At 43.8% G+C, this 16,142-nt stretch overlaps 1 protein-coding gene across 3 annotated transcripts in view; it reads right to left on the reverse strand.

Moving 5' to 3' along the window:
- Positions 1-16,142, reverse strand: part of slc14a2.L (solute carrier family 14 (urea transporter), member 2 L homeolog) — a 46,956-nt gene that overhangs the window by 10,884 nt on the left and 19,930 nt on the right. The window contains exons 1-4 of one of the 3 annotated variants that reach the window (XM_041570275.1): positions 7,392-7,497; positions 1,336-1,507; positions 1,002-1,191; positions 468-596 (exon numbers count right to left, since the gene is read on the reverse strand). In XM_041570275.1, coding sequence (XP_041426209.1) covers positions 468-596; positions 1,002-1,191; positions 1,336-1,507; positions 7,392-7,451 — 551 coding nt within the window. In that variant the 5' untranslated portion in view covers positions 7,452-7,497. Of the gene's footprint in view, positions 1-467; positions 597-1,001; positions 1,192-1,335; positions 1,508-4,020; positions 4,476-7,391; positions 7,498-16,142 lie in introns of those variants that run through there. The other 2 variants (XM_041570276.1, XM_041570274.1) reach the window with 2 other exon arrangements.

Consider the following 16,142-nt stretch of genomic DNA (forward strand, 5'->3'; position numbering starts at 1 on the left):
CTGTCCACTTGGTCCCTACTCTGAGTCCTCACCACCTGCTCCCCCACACTCCTGCACTGACTCAGGAGCCTTCAAACCTCAACTAACGTCTCCCTTCTTATCCCCACCTTGGGACAATACTGATTCAGGCACTGTCTGACACTCTCTTCTGTCTCCCAGTTCTCCCTTGCAGCTAACCACTTGTCCCTCACACTCCTGCACTGACTCCTGAGTCTTGCCTATCTGCTGACCCACACCCAAGACCTTGGGCAGTTTGGGTACAGGACTAGGGATCCCATGCTAGATATCCCATGCTACATGTACACTACCAGACTGCACCAGGGAGATTCCAAGGGGAAACCTTTCCTCCCCCTCTCCCTTCCTATCACCACTTTGGGGCACCACTGGTTCAGGCATTGTTTGGCATTGGCTCCTGTCTCCTGCACTGGTGTTTTCAGAGATGGATTAATACAAAATAGAGTCCTTACCAGGTCATTGACATGACTGATACTGGAAGAAGAAGCCACCAGTACCAATCTCCTTTAGCAGAGAAGACAGCCATGAGCAAGCCCACCAAGATGCCATTATATCCATGGAGTCCGGCAGCAATGGCTGATCTGCAGTTTGGAAAAGAAAATGATGAATGTTTTTGTCTGTTCCAAATTTAAATCGTTATAAAAAGCTGTGTGAACCGCACAGTACAAAGGCAATTATATCTCAGCAGCTGAACTTTTTTACAGTTCTTTGAAAACAGAGATTAGAATGAAGTTTTCAGCAGTATCAAGGAAAGACCTGTTTGGTCTGGAAAGGCTCTAGTAAATGCCAATTTATAGATAGCTGTACATCCCTACAGTCAATGTATTTCAGTTCTAGTTAGGGATTAAAGTCTATTTAGGCTCATAATGAGGAAGAGAAGGTTTGGAATCCAAGTTCTGATCAAGCCGATACTTAATGAAATGATCTGGCTTTGAGCGGACACAACAGACAAAATGATGTCCACCCAATATGACTAGAGAAATTACCTGTCCTGACTGAGAATAAGGGCCGTGAGGGTAGATACGACGGTTCCTAGGCAGCCAGCGATGGCCCACCATGGATTCTGTAGGAAAAGCCCACCGATGATTACGAGTCCACTCAAAGGATTATTCACAAACATGACTTGGGATGTCCCACGTAAGACCCAGTCAATGACCTGGCATGGAAGAGGTTTATCTGAAAGGAAACACAACATAGCCACTTGTGATTACATTCTGTACATATAAAGCACTGAAAACATTCTCTTGGACACTACCAACTCCTTCATCCACTAAAGAAAGGCAATATAAAATGATAGGGAAGACTGTGTGACATCCTTACCTTTCATCCAGTTCCCAAACTCCGTCATCTCTCCAGAAATGCAATGTACAGCTTTGAAGAGGCCTCCTAACCCTTGAGAACATGGATTTCCACCTTCCGCACTCTTCTCTTCCACCTTTTCTGTCATATTCATGGGAATCTTACTCTCCATTGGTCCAAATTTGAAATAATCCTAGAATTCCAAAAGCAAGATTATAGTCTGCATGGGATATATTCTTTTTACGATGCTTACTGTGAAGAGGGGCGTTTGCTGAGCGAGTGTGCAGAGCCATTGCCACCCCTCCTGCATGCTCCGTGTCTCTTGGTGGCTCTATCAAGGTGTTATGGGTGCTAGAGTAGAGAGTGCAATTGTTTAACCCCATGATGCCATTTTACTTTACATAGCAACATAGTTGGAAGTTCATTTGAAGGCTCCCTATTGGTGGATGAGGACAGGGATGTCCTTCTTGCTCTCTTATAGCTGTAAGTAAACACAACTCATAGTCTTTCATAGTCCAGGGGTGCTGGGTATAGAACAATGAGCCAGAGGGCCGTTGGCTCACCATCAATGGAATACAGCATGAACATGATGAAATATCTATTCTTCCCCACAATGCAGTATGAATATCCCTGATATAAAAGAAGATTATGTTGTAAAGGGAGTAGAGTAACCAACAGTACCAATCCGATTTCTGATTCCATCATTCTAAATCTAATCTATTATTAAAATCAAATTTCTGGCTGGTTGCTTTCAGTTACTAGACTGTAAAAAAAGCTTTGCCTGATAAAATGTACCCATCAGCCGGGCCCTCTTTCCAGTTCCCCTGGGGTATTAATCATTTTGATTGGCATGGCCATCCAAATAGATTATTAAAAAAATTCTCATTAAAATAGAGCATACTTAAAGGGGTGGTTCAACTTTAAATTAACTTTTAGTATGTTATAGAATGGCTTATCTAAGCAACCTTTGAATTGTCCTTTCATAATATTTTAATTATTGCCTTCTTCTTCTGACTCTTTCCAGCTTCCAAATGGGGGGCACTGACCCCATTTAAAAAAAAAAAAAAACACATGCTCTGTAAGGCTTTTGTTATTGCTACTTTTTATTACCTATCTTTCTACCAGGTCTCTCCTATTCGTAGTCCAGTCTCTGATTAAAATCAATGCATGGTTGCTAGGGGCATTTGGACCCTAGCAACCAGATTTCTGAAATTGCAAACTTGAGAGCTGCGGAATAAAAAGCGAAATAACTCAAAAACCGTAAAAGAAAATAAAAAACGATTATTCTCAGTATCGTTCTCGAAATCATACTAAGAGTTGATTTAAAGGAGAAGAACCTCTTTGACCACCCTGCTGATCTGCCACAATCAGACCCTCTTATGCCCAAAGATGCCTGTCCTCTTTGTATCTATCCAGGTCTCCCACTACTAAGGGGACCCTGAAAGGACTCCCACCTATCCCCCCTTTGATTATATTCCTGCTACAAGTGCCACTGCTTGTTAATAAATATTCAGATCCCACCCCAACCCTGAACCCCCTATCTCTGTTCTATGTTTTCCCTGTTAATCAAGTATCATTTGCAGTGTCTGGGTCAGTAAATGAGAGTGACAAGCTATTCATTCAGGGACTGCACAGCAAGTGCTCAGCTTTATAACCAGTCCCTTTTATTCTGGCTCTGTTCTATTTCTGACCTACATTCCTGCAGACGGGAGGAGAGAATTATGTAGAATAAGGAATAATGAGACAGGGGCAGGCAGGAGGCAATAAACTCAGCTGAAAGATTTATACTGTAAGACTGGAAAGGGCAGGAAATAATGTTAATTTGCTTTTATATTGCTGCCCAATAGCTGCACCCACCCTGATGCTGGGAAATTGGTACACAGCCCCATTTTTAAGGACATTAATACTGGTCCATTAAGTTTGCTCATTTCAGCACATTTATTGGTAAAGGGAACTGTTTTTGTTTTTCTTTAAACAGGTTACTTGCATTTAATCCAATTGACAACCTCAATAACCGAGTCTTATTTTCTGCCACTAGGTGGCGCATGTAATGACAAATGACCGGAAAACGTCTGCAAAAATCTGAATTATAATCTAGTTTTTATATAATAGTTATTGTACTAGAGCTCAAGGATACTTGTGATGTAGATCAAAATGCTTTCCTAAATGCATGTATTCAAGGGATCAAGACAGTTTGTAATAAGTGGTCCTCTATTCAGAGCTGTGCCCTCCCAAACTCCACCACTTAAGACCCCATAAATGCAATTGTTTTTAGTTTGTCTGAAAATCAGCTTAGCTCAGTGTGTGATCCCATGCTCCCCTCCATACACATTGCTGCAAGGCACAGCCATTTGAGCTTCATTCTATGGGTGCAGAGAGATAGGGTGCAAGCTGCAGGGCAACATGCAAATAAACAGGGAGCTTTGCATTCATTTCTTGCACTTTATTCTTTGCCTCTGGTTTCTAAAATGATGCCTCTGGTGGAAAAAAGTAACATCTGAAGCTAAGCCTAAACCTCTTGTAACTGAGACAGAGAAATGTGTAGAACGGGCCCCTGCCAGATGTCTGTTCTCATTCTGCCATATTCCATAAGGTAACAATAGCCCCTGTGTGAGAGACTCCTATTTCTCACTAATATCCACCTGAACGATTAGCTACTTACTAACAACACTGCCCGACTGAGAAGCAAAAAACACTTCTACTTACCTCTCACTTAACCCCTGTGCATTTTGTCAGCTAAGCAGACACCAATAACGGGCTCTTATCTATATGTTCCATGGTGCTTGCCCCTACCCCACAGCATGTGCCACTGGCAGATAGTGAGAGATAGTGGGGCTTATGAGACTAAACTATAGGGCGGCTGTTTATCTGTGCCCTGGCTGCACTGTTCCACGTTTAGTTTGCTGCTCCATTAGGAATGTGTATGAATAGATGTTTCTGTGACATGAGAAATAAGGCAAGAGGGACAGCTTGGTCTATAACACCCTATGCACTAAGTGAACGAAAATGCCTCGTGCTACATGTGTGGTGTCTGGAATATACAGAGGAGACAGAAAAGGGAGGAAAGAGTAGAGGAGGAGTACAGGGGAGATACGTACAGAGGAGACAGGCAAGAGGAATGAGTAGAGAACTAATACAGGGGATATATGTACAGAGGAGACAGGCAAGGGAGGAACGAGTAGTAGTACAGGGGAGATATATACAGAGGAGACAGGCAAGGGAGGAATGAATAGAGGAGGAGTACATGGGAGATATGTGCAGAGGAGACAGGCAAGGGAGGAATGAGTAGAGGAGGAGTACATGGAGATATGTACAGAGGAGACAGGCAAGGGAGGAATGAGTAGAGGAGGAGTACAGGGGGGATATGTACAGAGGAGACAGGCAAGGGAGGAATGTGTAGAGGATGAGTACATGGGAGATATATGCAGAGGAGACAGGCAAGGGAGGAATGAGTAGAGGAGGAGTACATGGGGAGATATGTGCAGAGGAGACAGGCAAGGGAGGAATGTGTAGAGCAGTGTTCCCCAACCAGTAGCTCGGGAGCAACATGTTGCTCTCCAACCCCTTGGATGTTGCTCTCAGTGTCCTCAAAGCAGGTGCTTATTTTTGAATTCCAGGCTTGAAAGCAAGTTTTAATTGCATAAAAACTAAGTATTGGGCCAAGCAGAGCCTTTTGTAGACTGCCAGTCAACATAGGGGCTACCAAATAGACAATCTCAGCCCTTATTTGGCACCCCAAGGAACTTTTGCTTGCTTGTGTTGCTCCCCAACTCTTTTTACATTTAAATGTGGCTCACGGGTAAAAAAGGTTGGGGACCCCTGGTGTAGAGGATGAGTACATGGGAGATATATGCAGAGGAGACAGGCAAGGGAGGAATGAGTAGAGGAGGAGTACATGGGAGATATGTACAGAGGAGACAGGCAAGGGTGGAATGAGTAAAGGAGTAGTGCCAGGGAGATATGTGCAGAGGAGACAGGCGAGGGAGGAATGAGAAGAGGAGTAGTACAGGGGAGATATGTGCAGAGTAGACAGGCAATGGAGGAATGAGTAGAAGAGTAGTACATGGGAGATATGTGCAGATGAGACAGGCAAGGGTGGAATGAGTAAAGGAGTAGTGCCAGGGAGATATGTGCAGAGGAGACAGGCAAGGGATGAATGATTAGAGGAGTAGTACTGCGGAGATATGTGCAGAGTAGACAGGCAATGGAGGAATGAGTAGAAGAGTAGTACATGGGAGATATGTGCAGATGAGACAGACAAGGGAGGAATGAGTAGAGGAGGAGTACAGGGGAGATATGTGCAGAGGAGACAGGCAAGGGAGGAATGAGTAGAGGAGGAGTACATGGAGATATGTACAGAGGAGACATGCAAGGGAGGAATGAGTACAGGAGGAGTACAGGGGGGATATGTACAGAGGAGACAGGCAAAGGAGGAATGAGTAGAGAAGGAGTACAGGGGATATTTGTACAGAGGAGACAGGCAAGGGAGGAATGAGTAGAGGAGTAGTACAGGGGAGATATGTGCAGAGGAGAGAGTCAAAGGAGGAATGATTAGAGGAGGAGTACATGGGAGATATGTGCAGAGGAGACAGACAAGGAAGGAATGAGTAGAGGAGTAGTACAGGGGATATATGTGCAAAGGAGACAGGCAAGGGAGGAATGGGTAGAGGAGGAGTACATGGGAGATATGTACAGAGGAGACAGGCAAGGGAGGAATGAGTAAAGGAGTAGTACCAGGGAGATATGTGCAGAGGAGACAGGCGAGGAGGAATGAGAAGAGGAGTAGTACAGGGGAGATATGTGCAGAGGAGACAGGCAAGGGATGAATGAGTAGAGGAGTAGTACTGCGGAGATATGTGCAGAGTAGACAGGCAATGGAGGAATGAGTAGAAGAGTAGTACATGGGAGATATGTGCAGAGGAGACAGACAAGGGAGGAAGGAGTAGAGGGGGAGTACAGGGGATATATGTACAAAGAAGACAGGCAAGGAAGGAATGAGTAGAGGAGTAGTACAGGGGAGATATGTGCAAAGGAGACAGGCAAGGGAGGAATGAGTAGAGGAGGAGTACATGGGAGATATGTACAGAGGAGACAGGCAAGGGAGGAATGAGTAAAGGAGTAGTACCAGGGAGATATGTGCAGAGGAGACAGGCGAGGGAGGAATGAGAAGAGGAGTAGTACAGGGGAGATATGTGCAGAGGAGACAGGCAAGGGATGAATGAGTAGAGGAGTAGTACTGCGGAGATATGTGCAGAGTAGACAGGCAATGGAGGAATGAGTAGAGGAGTAGTACAGGGGAGATATGTGCAGAAGAGATTGACAAGGGAGGAATGAGTAAAGGAGTAGTATCGGGGAGATATGTGCAGAGGAGACTACACTGCACTGGAGCTACAGTAAGAGTAGCGGATGAGGACAGGGGAGATATGTGTGAGTATACAGAGTAGAAATAAAAGGGAGATATGAAGAGGAGACAGAGAGAAGATTTGCTGGTTGCAGCCTGAGGCTCCGCTGTGAATGAATGTAGTGAGACTGGAAAACTGGAGCAACAGATGCACTTTATTTGTAACTAGAAAAGCTGCTTGTGATGTGCGAATTTATTAGACAGGCGCAAATTTGCAAATTCGCAAATTCGCAAATTCACAACTTCGCCGCCAGCAAAAATTCACTGGCAAAAATTCGCCACTGGTGACAACTAAACGGATGCCCATTGACTTTAATGCGTCTTCCTGCATGAAGACAGAATGAAGAGAAACAGATGCTGAAAGAGGAATAGTGAAGATAAACTTGATTATTTCAGAAACACTACAGAATATTTAATTGATTGTATTTAGAAAGCTTCTTATTTCAGTATGATGCAGCTTGTATTTCATTTTTGCAGTAGTTCCCCTTTAATGATTTTACTCTTTCTATAACATATTGTGTATCAATAAGCCTATTTACATAGCAGCGAAGGCTGAAAAAAAGACACATGACTATTTTATATATAAATATATTTAGCAATGATGGTTCTGTATCTCCAACACTCTTAGGAGGGGGGAGTGGAAGTTGCAGTTAAATATAATAATATAAAAACTCACCTTTTGAAATGTTCTGATGGGGTTCCCTGAGCCTGTGGATGGGCACTTCTTGCTTGACATCAGGCTCCACTGCTGGAGACTCTTTTGTACCCCATAGAGTTTTTATATCTTTAGTAAAGCAGTGAACTGGCAGCAAGCCCCGCCCCCTCCATTGGAAATGATGTTTAACCCTAATGTCAGGAGTGCTTTCCCAGTTTGGATTGGTCTCCTGCCAGATTCTTCTATCAGTTTCCCCAGCGTATGAACTCCCAGGTACTGCTGCTGCCTCCCTGCTAAACTCTGCAGCCATGCACTGCTATCTGTATCTAGATCAGCGGGCCAGTGATTTATTACTTATAAAGCCACTTCTGAACCCAAAACGTGGGCTCAATGAAAGAAAAGGAATTCTAATTGTAAGTAATGCTGAGCAACTTCCCACTTTATAATCATTTCCATTGGGTTTATAGGTATGTGCCTGAGTTTGTCTGGTTCCGACTCATGAAACAATGTAGCAGTAGTCAGCCTTGAATGCTTCTGCCTGGGTCTGCTATGTGGAAGTCTGGTTGCAAATGAGCAAGTCAGGGCATCTCCAAGTTCCTTTGCATTGCAGTCTGCATCCCAGGATTCCCTCTGTTCCTACCGCTGCTCTGGATCTGTAAGGGTAGGACTACACGGACGATTCCGTTGCGATCCGCCGTGCTGCGCAAAATCGCAGGCATCAAGTCGGATGCGACAAAAATAAGGTAAATAATTGAATTGTCGGATCGTGTCGCATTGTTGATGTGATGTGACACTACTGTCGCATGCAGATGGTGAGCGCTGCATCTGCATCCGACAGTCGTGTTGCGTCGCTTCAACAATGCGACACGATCCGACACTGGCATTACTTACCTTATTTCCAGAAGCGTAACTAGAGGGGGTGGGCCCTGGCGCAGGACGCGCAGCCGGGCCCCCGCCCCCCTCCGTACACCCGGAACTGGCTGGGAATATGCGCCGCACAGCGGTGCGCGGACTGCCGGGGGGCCCTGAGGGGGTGCTGGCCCTGGCCCGCTCGCACCCCCTGCTCCCCCGGAAGTTCCACCACTGCTTATTTCCATCACATCCGACATGATGCCTGCGATTTTGCGCATCACGTTGGATCGCGGCGGAATCGGCCGTGTAGTCCTGCCCTAATTCATAGTGATTGTGGCTGGAGAGATTTAATTCTGAAACAATTCAATCTGCTTAAAATCTCACTTCGCCTTTCCTCCCTCCCCAAACATTGGACAGTCCTACATCTTTAAAGTGAGACTGTCATCCCCTGATTTTCTTTCATTTTGTACCCAAACTGTAACATAAAATGTTTTAAAATCTTTGCTCTTGTCCTTCCCACTTTCCTAGAAAAATCAGCCAACCCAGATAGCAGCTCTGCAAAGGTAAATTTGGCTTTTACACCAACCCTGCCACCTTTGAATTAATTTTTAGTATGTTATAGAATGGCCAATTCTAAGCAACTTTCCAATTGGTCACTGTTATGTATTTGTTATAGTTATAAAATCATTTGCCTTCTTCTTCTCACCCTTTCCAGCTTTCAAACGAGGGTCACCGATCCCATTTAAAAACTCTGTAAAGCTACAAATGTATTGTTATTGCTACTTTTTATTACTCATCTTTCTGTTCGGTCACTCTAATATTCATAGTCCAGTCTCTTATTCCAATTAATGAATGGTTGCTAGGGTCATTTGGACCCTAGCAACCAGATGGCTGATACTGTAAACTGAATAAAAAGCTAAATAAGTCAAAAACCACAAATAATAAAAAATGAAAACCAATTGCAAATTGTCTCAGAATATCACTCTCTACATCATACTAACAGTTAACTCAAAGGTGATCAACCCATTTAACAATAGCTAGAATTCCTGCCATAAAGTAAGGAAGGACTGCTGATTTTTGCTAGAAAGGAAACAAATCAAGCAGTCATGTTTTTGCTTTAGTTGTCTCACTGATTCCAGCAAAGTATTAGCCCAGTGGTGTCCTGCTCCAGCTTTGGGCTGCTCATCTCCCTTATGATCAGAGAATGACAATGTGGGGCTTAATCATATTTAACTCTAATGTGATGTGGGATGCCACCCTGGTGCTAACCCTATCTAAGGACTAATGGACATAAAGTGAGGCCATAAGGAAGTAAAACATCTGCCAGGATCTTGCTGCTGTGCAGTCCCCATCAACCTGTGCCTGGAACCCCCCAGTATAGAAATGCTTTTCCCTGCTGCTGTGCTCTGTGCCTGTCTGTTTAAAGAAATTGTTCAGTATAAAAACCGGGTAAATAGATAGTATGTGCAAAAAAAAAAAAAACTGTTTCTAATATGGTTACTAATTCATACCTCCCAACTGTCCCATTTTCAGAGGGACAGTCCCTCTTTTGTCAGCTCAACCCGCAGTCCCTCATTTGTACTGGAAAGTCCTGTTTTTCTCTGCACTGAACAGCCAGAAAAAGAAACAATGTTTCTAACTTAAGTGGCTTTTGGCAGAGAGCCCAGAACAGCCACAACAGAAGATAAGATACATTTGTAACAATTCAAATGTATCTAGGATAAGCAAATAAGTAATTGTAACAATATAAGATAACAGGTCCCTTGGGAAAAGTTTAAAGGGCAATTCACCTTCATTAGCAAAACTTTTATAACTTAATAAAAAACACAGAAATATGTTCAAACTTTTATAACCTGCCAAATTCTGTAAATTAAACATGGTAATAAGGGGGTGTGGCCACACAAATGGGCGTGATCAAAAAAATTTGCCAAGCTACGCGCAGCAACTTTTTTGTCCCTCTTTTTATTTCCAAAATGTTGGGAGGTATGCTAATATAATTATACATTAGATCAGGGGTCCCCAACCTTTTTAACCCGTGAGCTACATTCAAATGTAAAAAGAGTTGGGGAGCAACAAAAGCATGAAAAAGTCCCTTGGGTGCCAAATAAGGGCTATATGGTAGCCCTATGTGGACTGGCAGCCTACAAGAGGCTCTACTTGGGACTATAATTAGTTTTTATGCAATTAAAACTTCATTTCAAGCTTGGAATTCAAAAATAAGCCCCTTCTTTGAGGTCCCTGAGAGCAACATACAAGGGGTTGGAGAGCAACATGTTGCTCATGAGCTACTGGTTGGGGATCACTGCATTAGATATACATTACAAAAGTGTAATGTATAAAGGCTGGAGTGAGCGGATATCTAACACAACAGAACAGAAAACAATAGGGTTGCCACATTATTGCCCAGTGTAATCCGGGCAGGGGATGGGGCCGTGACGCAACAGGAGTGGGGGCATTACTCGGCGGGGCAATGACATTAGGGGCGGGGCTATGACGCACAATCGGCATTTGGTGTCAACCATAGGAAATCCTACCCGGTTTTTCTAATTTGGAAAACTGGGCAAGCAGTTTTGACCCAGGCAGCCCTTCAAAAAACTAGGCAGGTGGCAACCCTAGAGCACTACTTCCTGCTTTTCAGCTCTCTAACTCTGAGTTAGTCAGTGACTATAAGGGGGGCCACATGAGACATAACTGTTCAGTGAGTTTGCAATTAATCCTCAGCATTCAGCTCAGATTCAAAAGCAACAGTTATGACCCATTTGACCCTCCCTCAAGTCTCTGATTGGTTACTGTCTGGTAACCAATCAGTGGAAAGCAAGAGAGCTGAAAAGCAGGAAGTAGTGTTCTGGCTATTATGTTACACATCCAGTCACTCCAGCCTTTATACATTACATTTTTGGCTAACTAACTGTATTACATTTATTTTGCACAGCCTATTTATTTACCCAGTTTTTATTTTTACACGAACTGTCCCTTTAAGGGGAAATCAGTATTGTTTCAAGCAAGGTATAATCCTGTGTAAGGACACACACCTACGTTTTATCTGCAACAGAGTTGATAAGGCAGAACTCAGAGTTGAGCCTATTGATTTGCTGACACACATAAGAGCAGCGACAGATGGATCTCAGAATAAAAAAGTTTGCTTGTTGGCAGTCACTGTGCAGCAGGCAGTTTTTCCATCATGAGAGGATTCAACAGGAACAGGAACATTCTGACAGTTGGAGGGACTGAAAAGTCCTTGTCCGGCAATGCAATCACGTGACTGCCCCTAAAAAAAAAAAACTACACTTTAATTGCTCCTCACACCATTATTGGCCAATGAGTGGGCACCTTTGCTCCTTCCCTGGAGTTACACTGGTCACAGCACTAACTAAATAAACAGCCACAGACAGAAGTTGTATCATGAAACAGGGCAGCAGGATTGGGGTGAAACTTTGAGGACTTAGTAGTTGGGGGGGGGGGGGTGAGCAGGCTGAAATATTCTGGAACTACAAGGCATATAATCCATATGATATACTAAAAATATGTGTATGTAAACTCTCCAGCTATACTGAAGAGAAATGATGAATAATGTCAGTTAATGAGAGATAGAAATATAGAGGAGATGGTGTGAGTTACAGTCAGTAGGTGGCAGGAAAGAGCCAGAGATAATTATACAGTGATAATATTTCACTCCTACTTTCATTTCACTTTCATTTAATTATCCCATTACATGTTCTTAGGCAAGATTTAATCATTCTGCCTCATCTTACTTACTTATTACATAACAGTCATATAGACTACAAGTAGTAACATAGTTACAAAGACTACAGATAGTTACACAGTTATAAACACTACGAGTAGTTACATAGTCATATAGACTACGGATAGTTATGTATAGTTACTACGGATAGTTACACAGACCATGAGTAGTTACATAGTTAAATAAACTACGGATAGTTACATAGTTATAAAGACAATGAGTAGCTACATAGTTACATCGTTAGATAGACTATGTATAGTTAGACAGTTATAAAGACTACAAGTAGTTACATAGTTATACAGACTACTTATAGTTACACAGTTATAAAGACTTCAAGTAGTTACATAGTTATACAGACTACGGATAGTTACACAGTTATAAAGACTACAAGTAATTACATAGTTATATAGACTACGGATAGTTACACAGACCATGAGTAGTTACATAGTTAAATAGACTACAGATAGTTGCACAGTTATAAAGACAATGAGTAGCTACATAGTTACATAGTTAAATAGACTATGGATAGTTACATAGTGTGGTGAGGTCACTACTAGGATACCTGGGAAAGTCCAGGACGGAGCTTATTTATGCCCCAGGTTCCTAACAGAGTGGTTCCGGGACTGCTAGTCCAGCCCGGGTGTTTTGAGTTGTCCTGAGGTAACTCAGGTGGTTAATTAAACAGGCAGCTCAAGCCAGAGTGGAGAGTTCCTGGCTGGGGAAAAGACACAGGAAAGCTGCCTGTGTGAGAGGGACTGAAATCACCAAAAGAGACAATAAACTGCCAGCAAGAGACTATACTCTCATGAGTTGTGCTTGTGCCGTGGGCTGTGTTACCCCAGGAAAACTGATCCCAGCTACCCAAACTCTTACATATGGTGGAGGATGCGGGCACAAAATAAAGCAACAAAAGGCAGTATAATATTGCAGAGACTGTGAATTAAAGGGGTAGTTATCCCATAAGAACTGTGCAGCATGGAGGAGATTGTGAAACAGTTAATGCTGTCTAATGCCACCCAGCAACAGGCACAGCAGCAAGCGGAAGCCCGCCATAAGGAGCTGGTCCTACAGTTGCAGCAACAGACAATGGTTCAACAACAGGCACAGCAACAGCAGATGATGGCCATGTTTAAAAAGCTGGCAGAAGATGCAGAGGAAGACCGGCAGGTACTGACAGGATTGGTCCAACAGTTGGCACAGAGACCCCAGGAGCCACCTGCAGTAGTACATAGCAATGTACCCAAAATCAATGTAAGCCGCTTCCTCCAAAAGATGACATCAGAGGATGATCCGGAGGCATATCTCACTACATTTGAGCGGACCGCCGAAAGAGAGGGTTGGTTTAAAGAGCAGTGGGCAGGTCTTTTGGCACCCCTGCTAACCGGTGAATTGCAAAAAGCATATTTTGATCTTGACTCTGTTACTGCCAAGGATTATGAGAAACTGAAAAAAGAGATTCTGGCCCGCCTTGGCGTTACCCTGGCGCTTCGTGCCCAACGTGTATACAGCTGGGCTTATCACCCGGAGAAGCCTCCACGCTCCCAGATGTTTGACCTGATCCACCTGGTGAAAAAATGGTTGCAGCCAGAGTCCTTGACTGGACCTGAGATTATTGAGAGGGTGGTACTGGATCGCTACCTGAGGTCCCTTCCTGTTGCCCTGCGCAAATGGGTGACCCATGGAGACCCTAAAACTGCAGATGACCTTGTGGAGTTAGTGGAAAGGTACTTTGCCGCTGAGAACTTTGGCACCCCTCCCGCATCGTTCCGGGCTCCACACCTGAAAGGGAGGTACACCCTGGCAACGGGTAAGACTGTTCATGGGGACACGGGTGGTGGTAAAAGTAAATCACCCTTAAAGGGAGAGAATTTTGGCAAAAACCCGGGAGGCTGGCAATCTAAAACTGGAAAGTCTGAGACTCTTAGGTTTAATTCTGAGACTGTTAAATGTTTTCGTTGCCATGATTTTGGTCATATTGCAGCAAATTGCCCTTTGCTTGATGATCCCATGCAATGTGATTTTTCTTCCAGGAATAGACGTCAGTCCCTGTTTGCTACGGTTGCCTGCACTGCGGTGCCGGTTCAGGAAAAGCAAATGTGTAAAGTGAGTGTGAATGGGAAACAATTGCTTGCATTGCTAGACTCCGGTAGTCTAGTCACTTTGGTAAAGTTAGACTCCGTAGGCCCTGTTAAGTTCCAGTCAAAAAGGGTTGGTGTGGTTTGTATTCATGGTGACACACGGGAGTATCCTGTGGCAACCCTAAAGTTTAAAACGGGCCTTGGTACAGTGACTTACTCTGCAGGGGTAGTACCACACCTTCTGCATGATGCAATAATTGGGAGGGATTTTCCCCAGTTTTGGGATCTCTGGAATCAATCAGTTTCTCCCTGCTCTGATGCAGTGGTTGAAGGACCTGTGCCCATAGAAAATTCAGAACTAACAGGTTCAGAGGATTCTCCTCAGGAAACCCCAGCTTTCCCTTTCTCTGTATTAGCAGGAGACTTGGAGGACCCTGAAGATGGTCAAAACCCTAGTGGGGAAACCAGTGAGTCGGGTATTATTGACAGTGTTGTGGATTTCTCTGATTTGAATGTACACAAAGAGAATTTCGGTACAGAACAGTTAAAAGACCCTGACCTTATAAAAGCTAGAGAAAATGTGAAAATAATTGACGGGGAACCTATTGAGCCAGGGCTCAGGTTATCCTATCCTCACATGGCTTTAAAAGGGGATCTACTGTACCAAGTATCAAAAAAATCAAATGAGGTGATTGAACAATTAGTGGTACCCAAACCATACAGAAGAATGGTGTTGGATCTTGCCCATGGTCATGTAATGGGGGGACATTTGGGTGTGAAAAAAACTACCGAAAGAGTTTTGCAGAGATTCTTTTGGCCTGGTGTATATCAGCAGGTAAAGGATTACTGTGAGTCCTGTCCTGTTTGCCAAATTTCCACTCCAAGGCCACATTTTCGTAGTCCCTTAATCCCATTACCAATTATTGAAATACCCTTTGAGCGAATAGCCATGGATCTGGTGGGCCCTTTGTTAAAATCTGCCCGGGGTCACCAATATATCTTAGTGATCATGGACTATGCCACTCGCTATCCGGAAGCTATTCCTTTGCGCAACACTTCTGCTAAAACCATTTCCAAAGAATTGCTTCATGTGTTCAGTAGGGTTGGGATCCCTAAAGAAATCCTCACCGATCAGGGTACCCCTTTCATGTCCAGAGTAACTAAGGAACTCTGTAAATTGTTTAAAATTTCACAATTGCGAACCTCTGTCTACCACCCTCAGACAGATGGTCTTGTGGAACGTTTTAACAAGACCCTAAAAAGTATGTTGAAAAAGGTAGTGGACAAAGATGGGAAAGATTGGGATTGCCTTTTACCCTATCTTATGTTTGCTATTAGGGAAGTTCCCCAATCCTCTACAGGTTATTCTCCATTTGAGTTACTCTATGGGAGACATCCTAGGGGGCTCTTAGACATAGCTAAGGAAACCTGGGAAGGGAAGTGACACCCCACAGGAGTGTAATTGAACAGATATCACAAATGCAAGACAGAATTGCTTCAATTATGCCCATTGTAAGAGAAAACTTGGCCCAAGCCCAGGCTGCCCAACAAAGGATATACAACCGTAATGCTAAAATACGTGTCTTTTCACCTGGAGACAGAGTACTAGTTTTGGTCCCCACGGTGGAGAGTAAGTTCCTTGCAAAATGGCAGGGACCCTTTGAAATAATTGAGAGAGTTGGGGAGGTAAATTACAAGGTACACCAACCTGGCAAGAGGAAGCCAGAACAAATTTATCATGTTAATTTACTTAAACCCTGGAAAGACAGGGCATCATTAATTGCAGTACCAGCCTATGCTGTTTCTAAGGACACTCACGAGACCCATCTGGTCCCTGAGGTTACCATTGCAGAAACTTTGTCCACCTCCCAAAAACAGGAGGTAAAAGAATTCTTAATGAGGAATAGGGATACTTTCTCTGACCTCCCAGGAAAGACTCCCGTTGTTGAGCATGAGATTGTAACCGAGCCAGGAGTGCGTGTTAAACTCAAACCCTATAGGATTCCCGAAGCTAGACGAAAAGCTGTGGCTGATGAAGTGGCAAAAATGCTTGACTTAGGGGTAATTGAAGAGTCCAATAGTGACTGGTCTAGCCCGATT

This window comes from Xenopus laevis, chromosome 1L (genome assembly GCF_017654675.1).
Source record: "Xenopus laevis strain J_2021 chromosome 1L, Xenopus_laevis_v10.1, whole genome shotgun sequence".
NCBI classification, from domain to species: Eukaryota; Metazoa; Chordata; class Amphibia; order Anura; family Pipidae; genus Xenopus; species Xenopus laevis.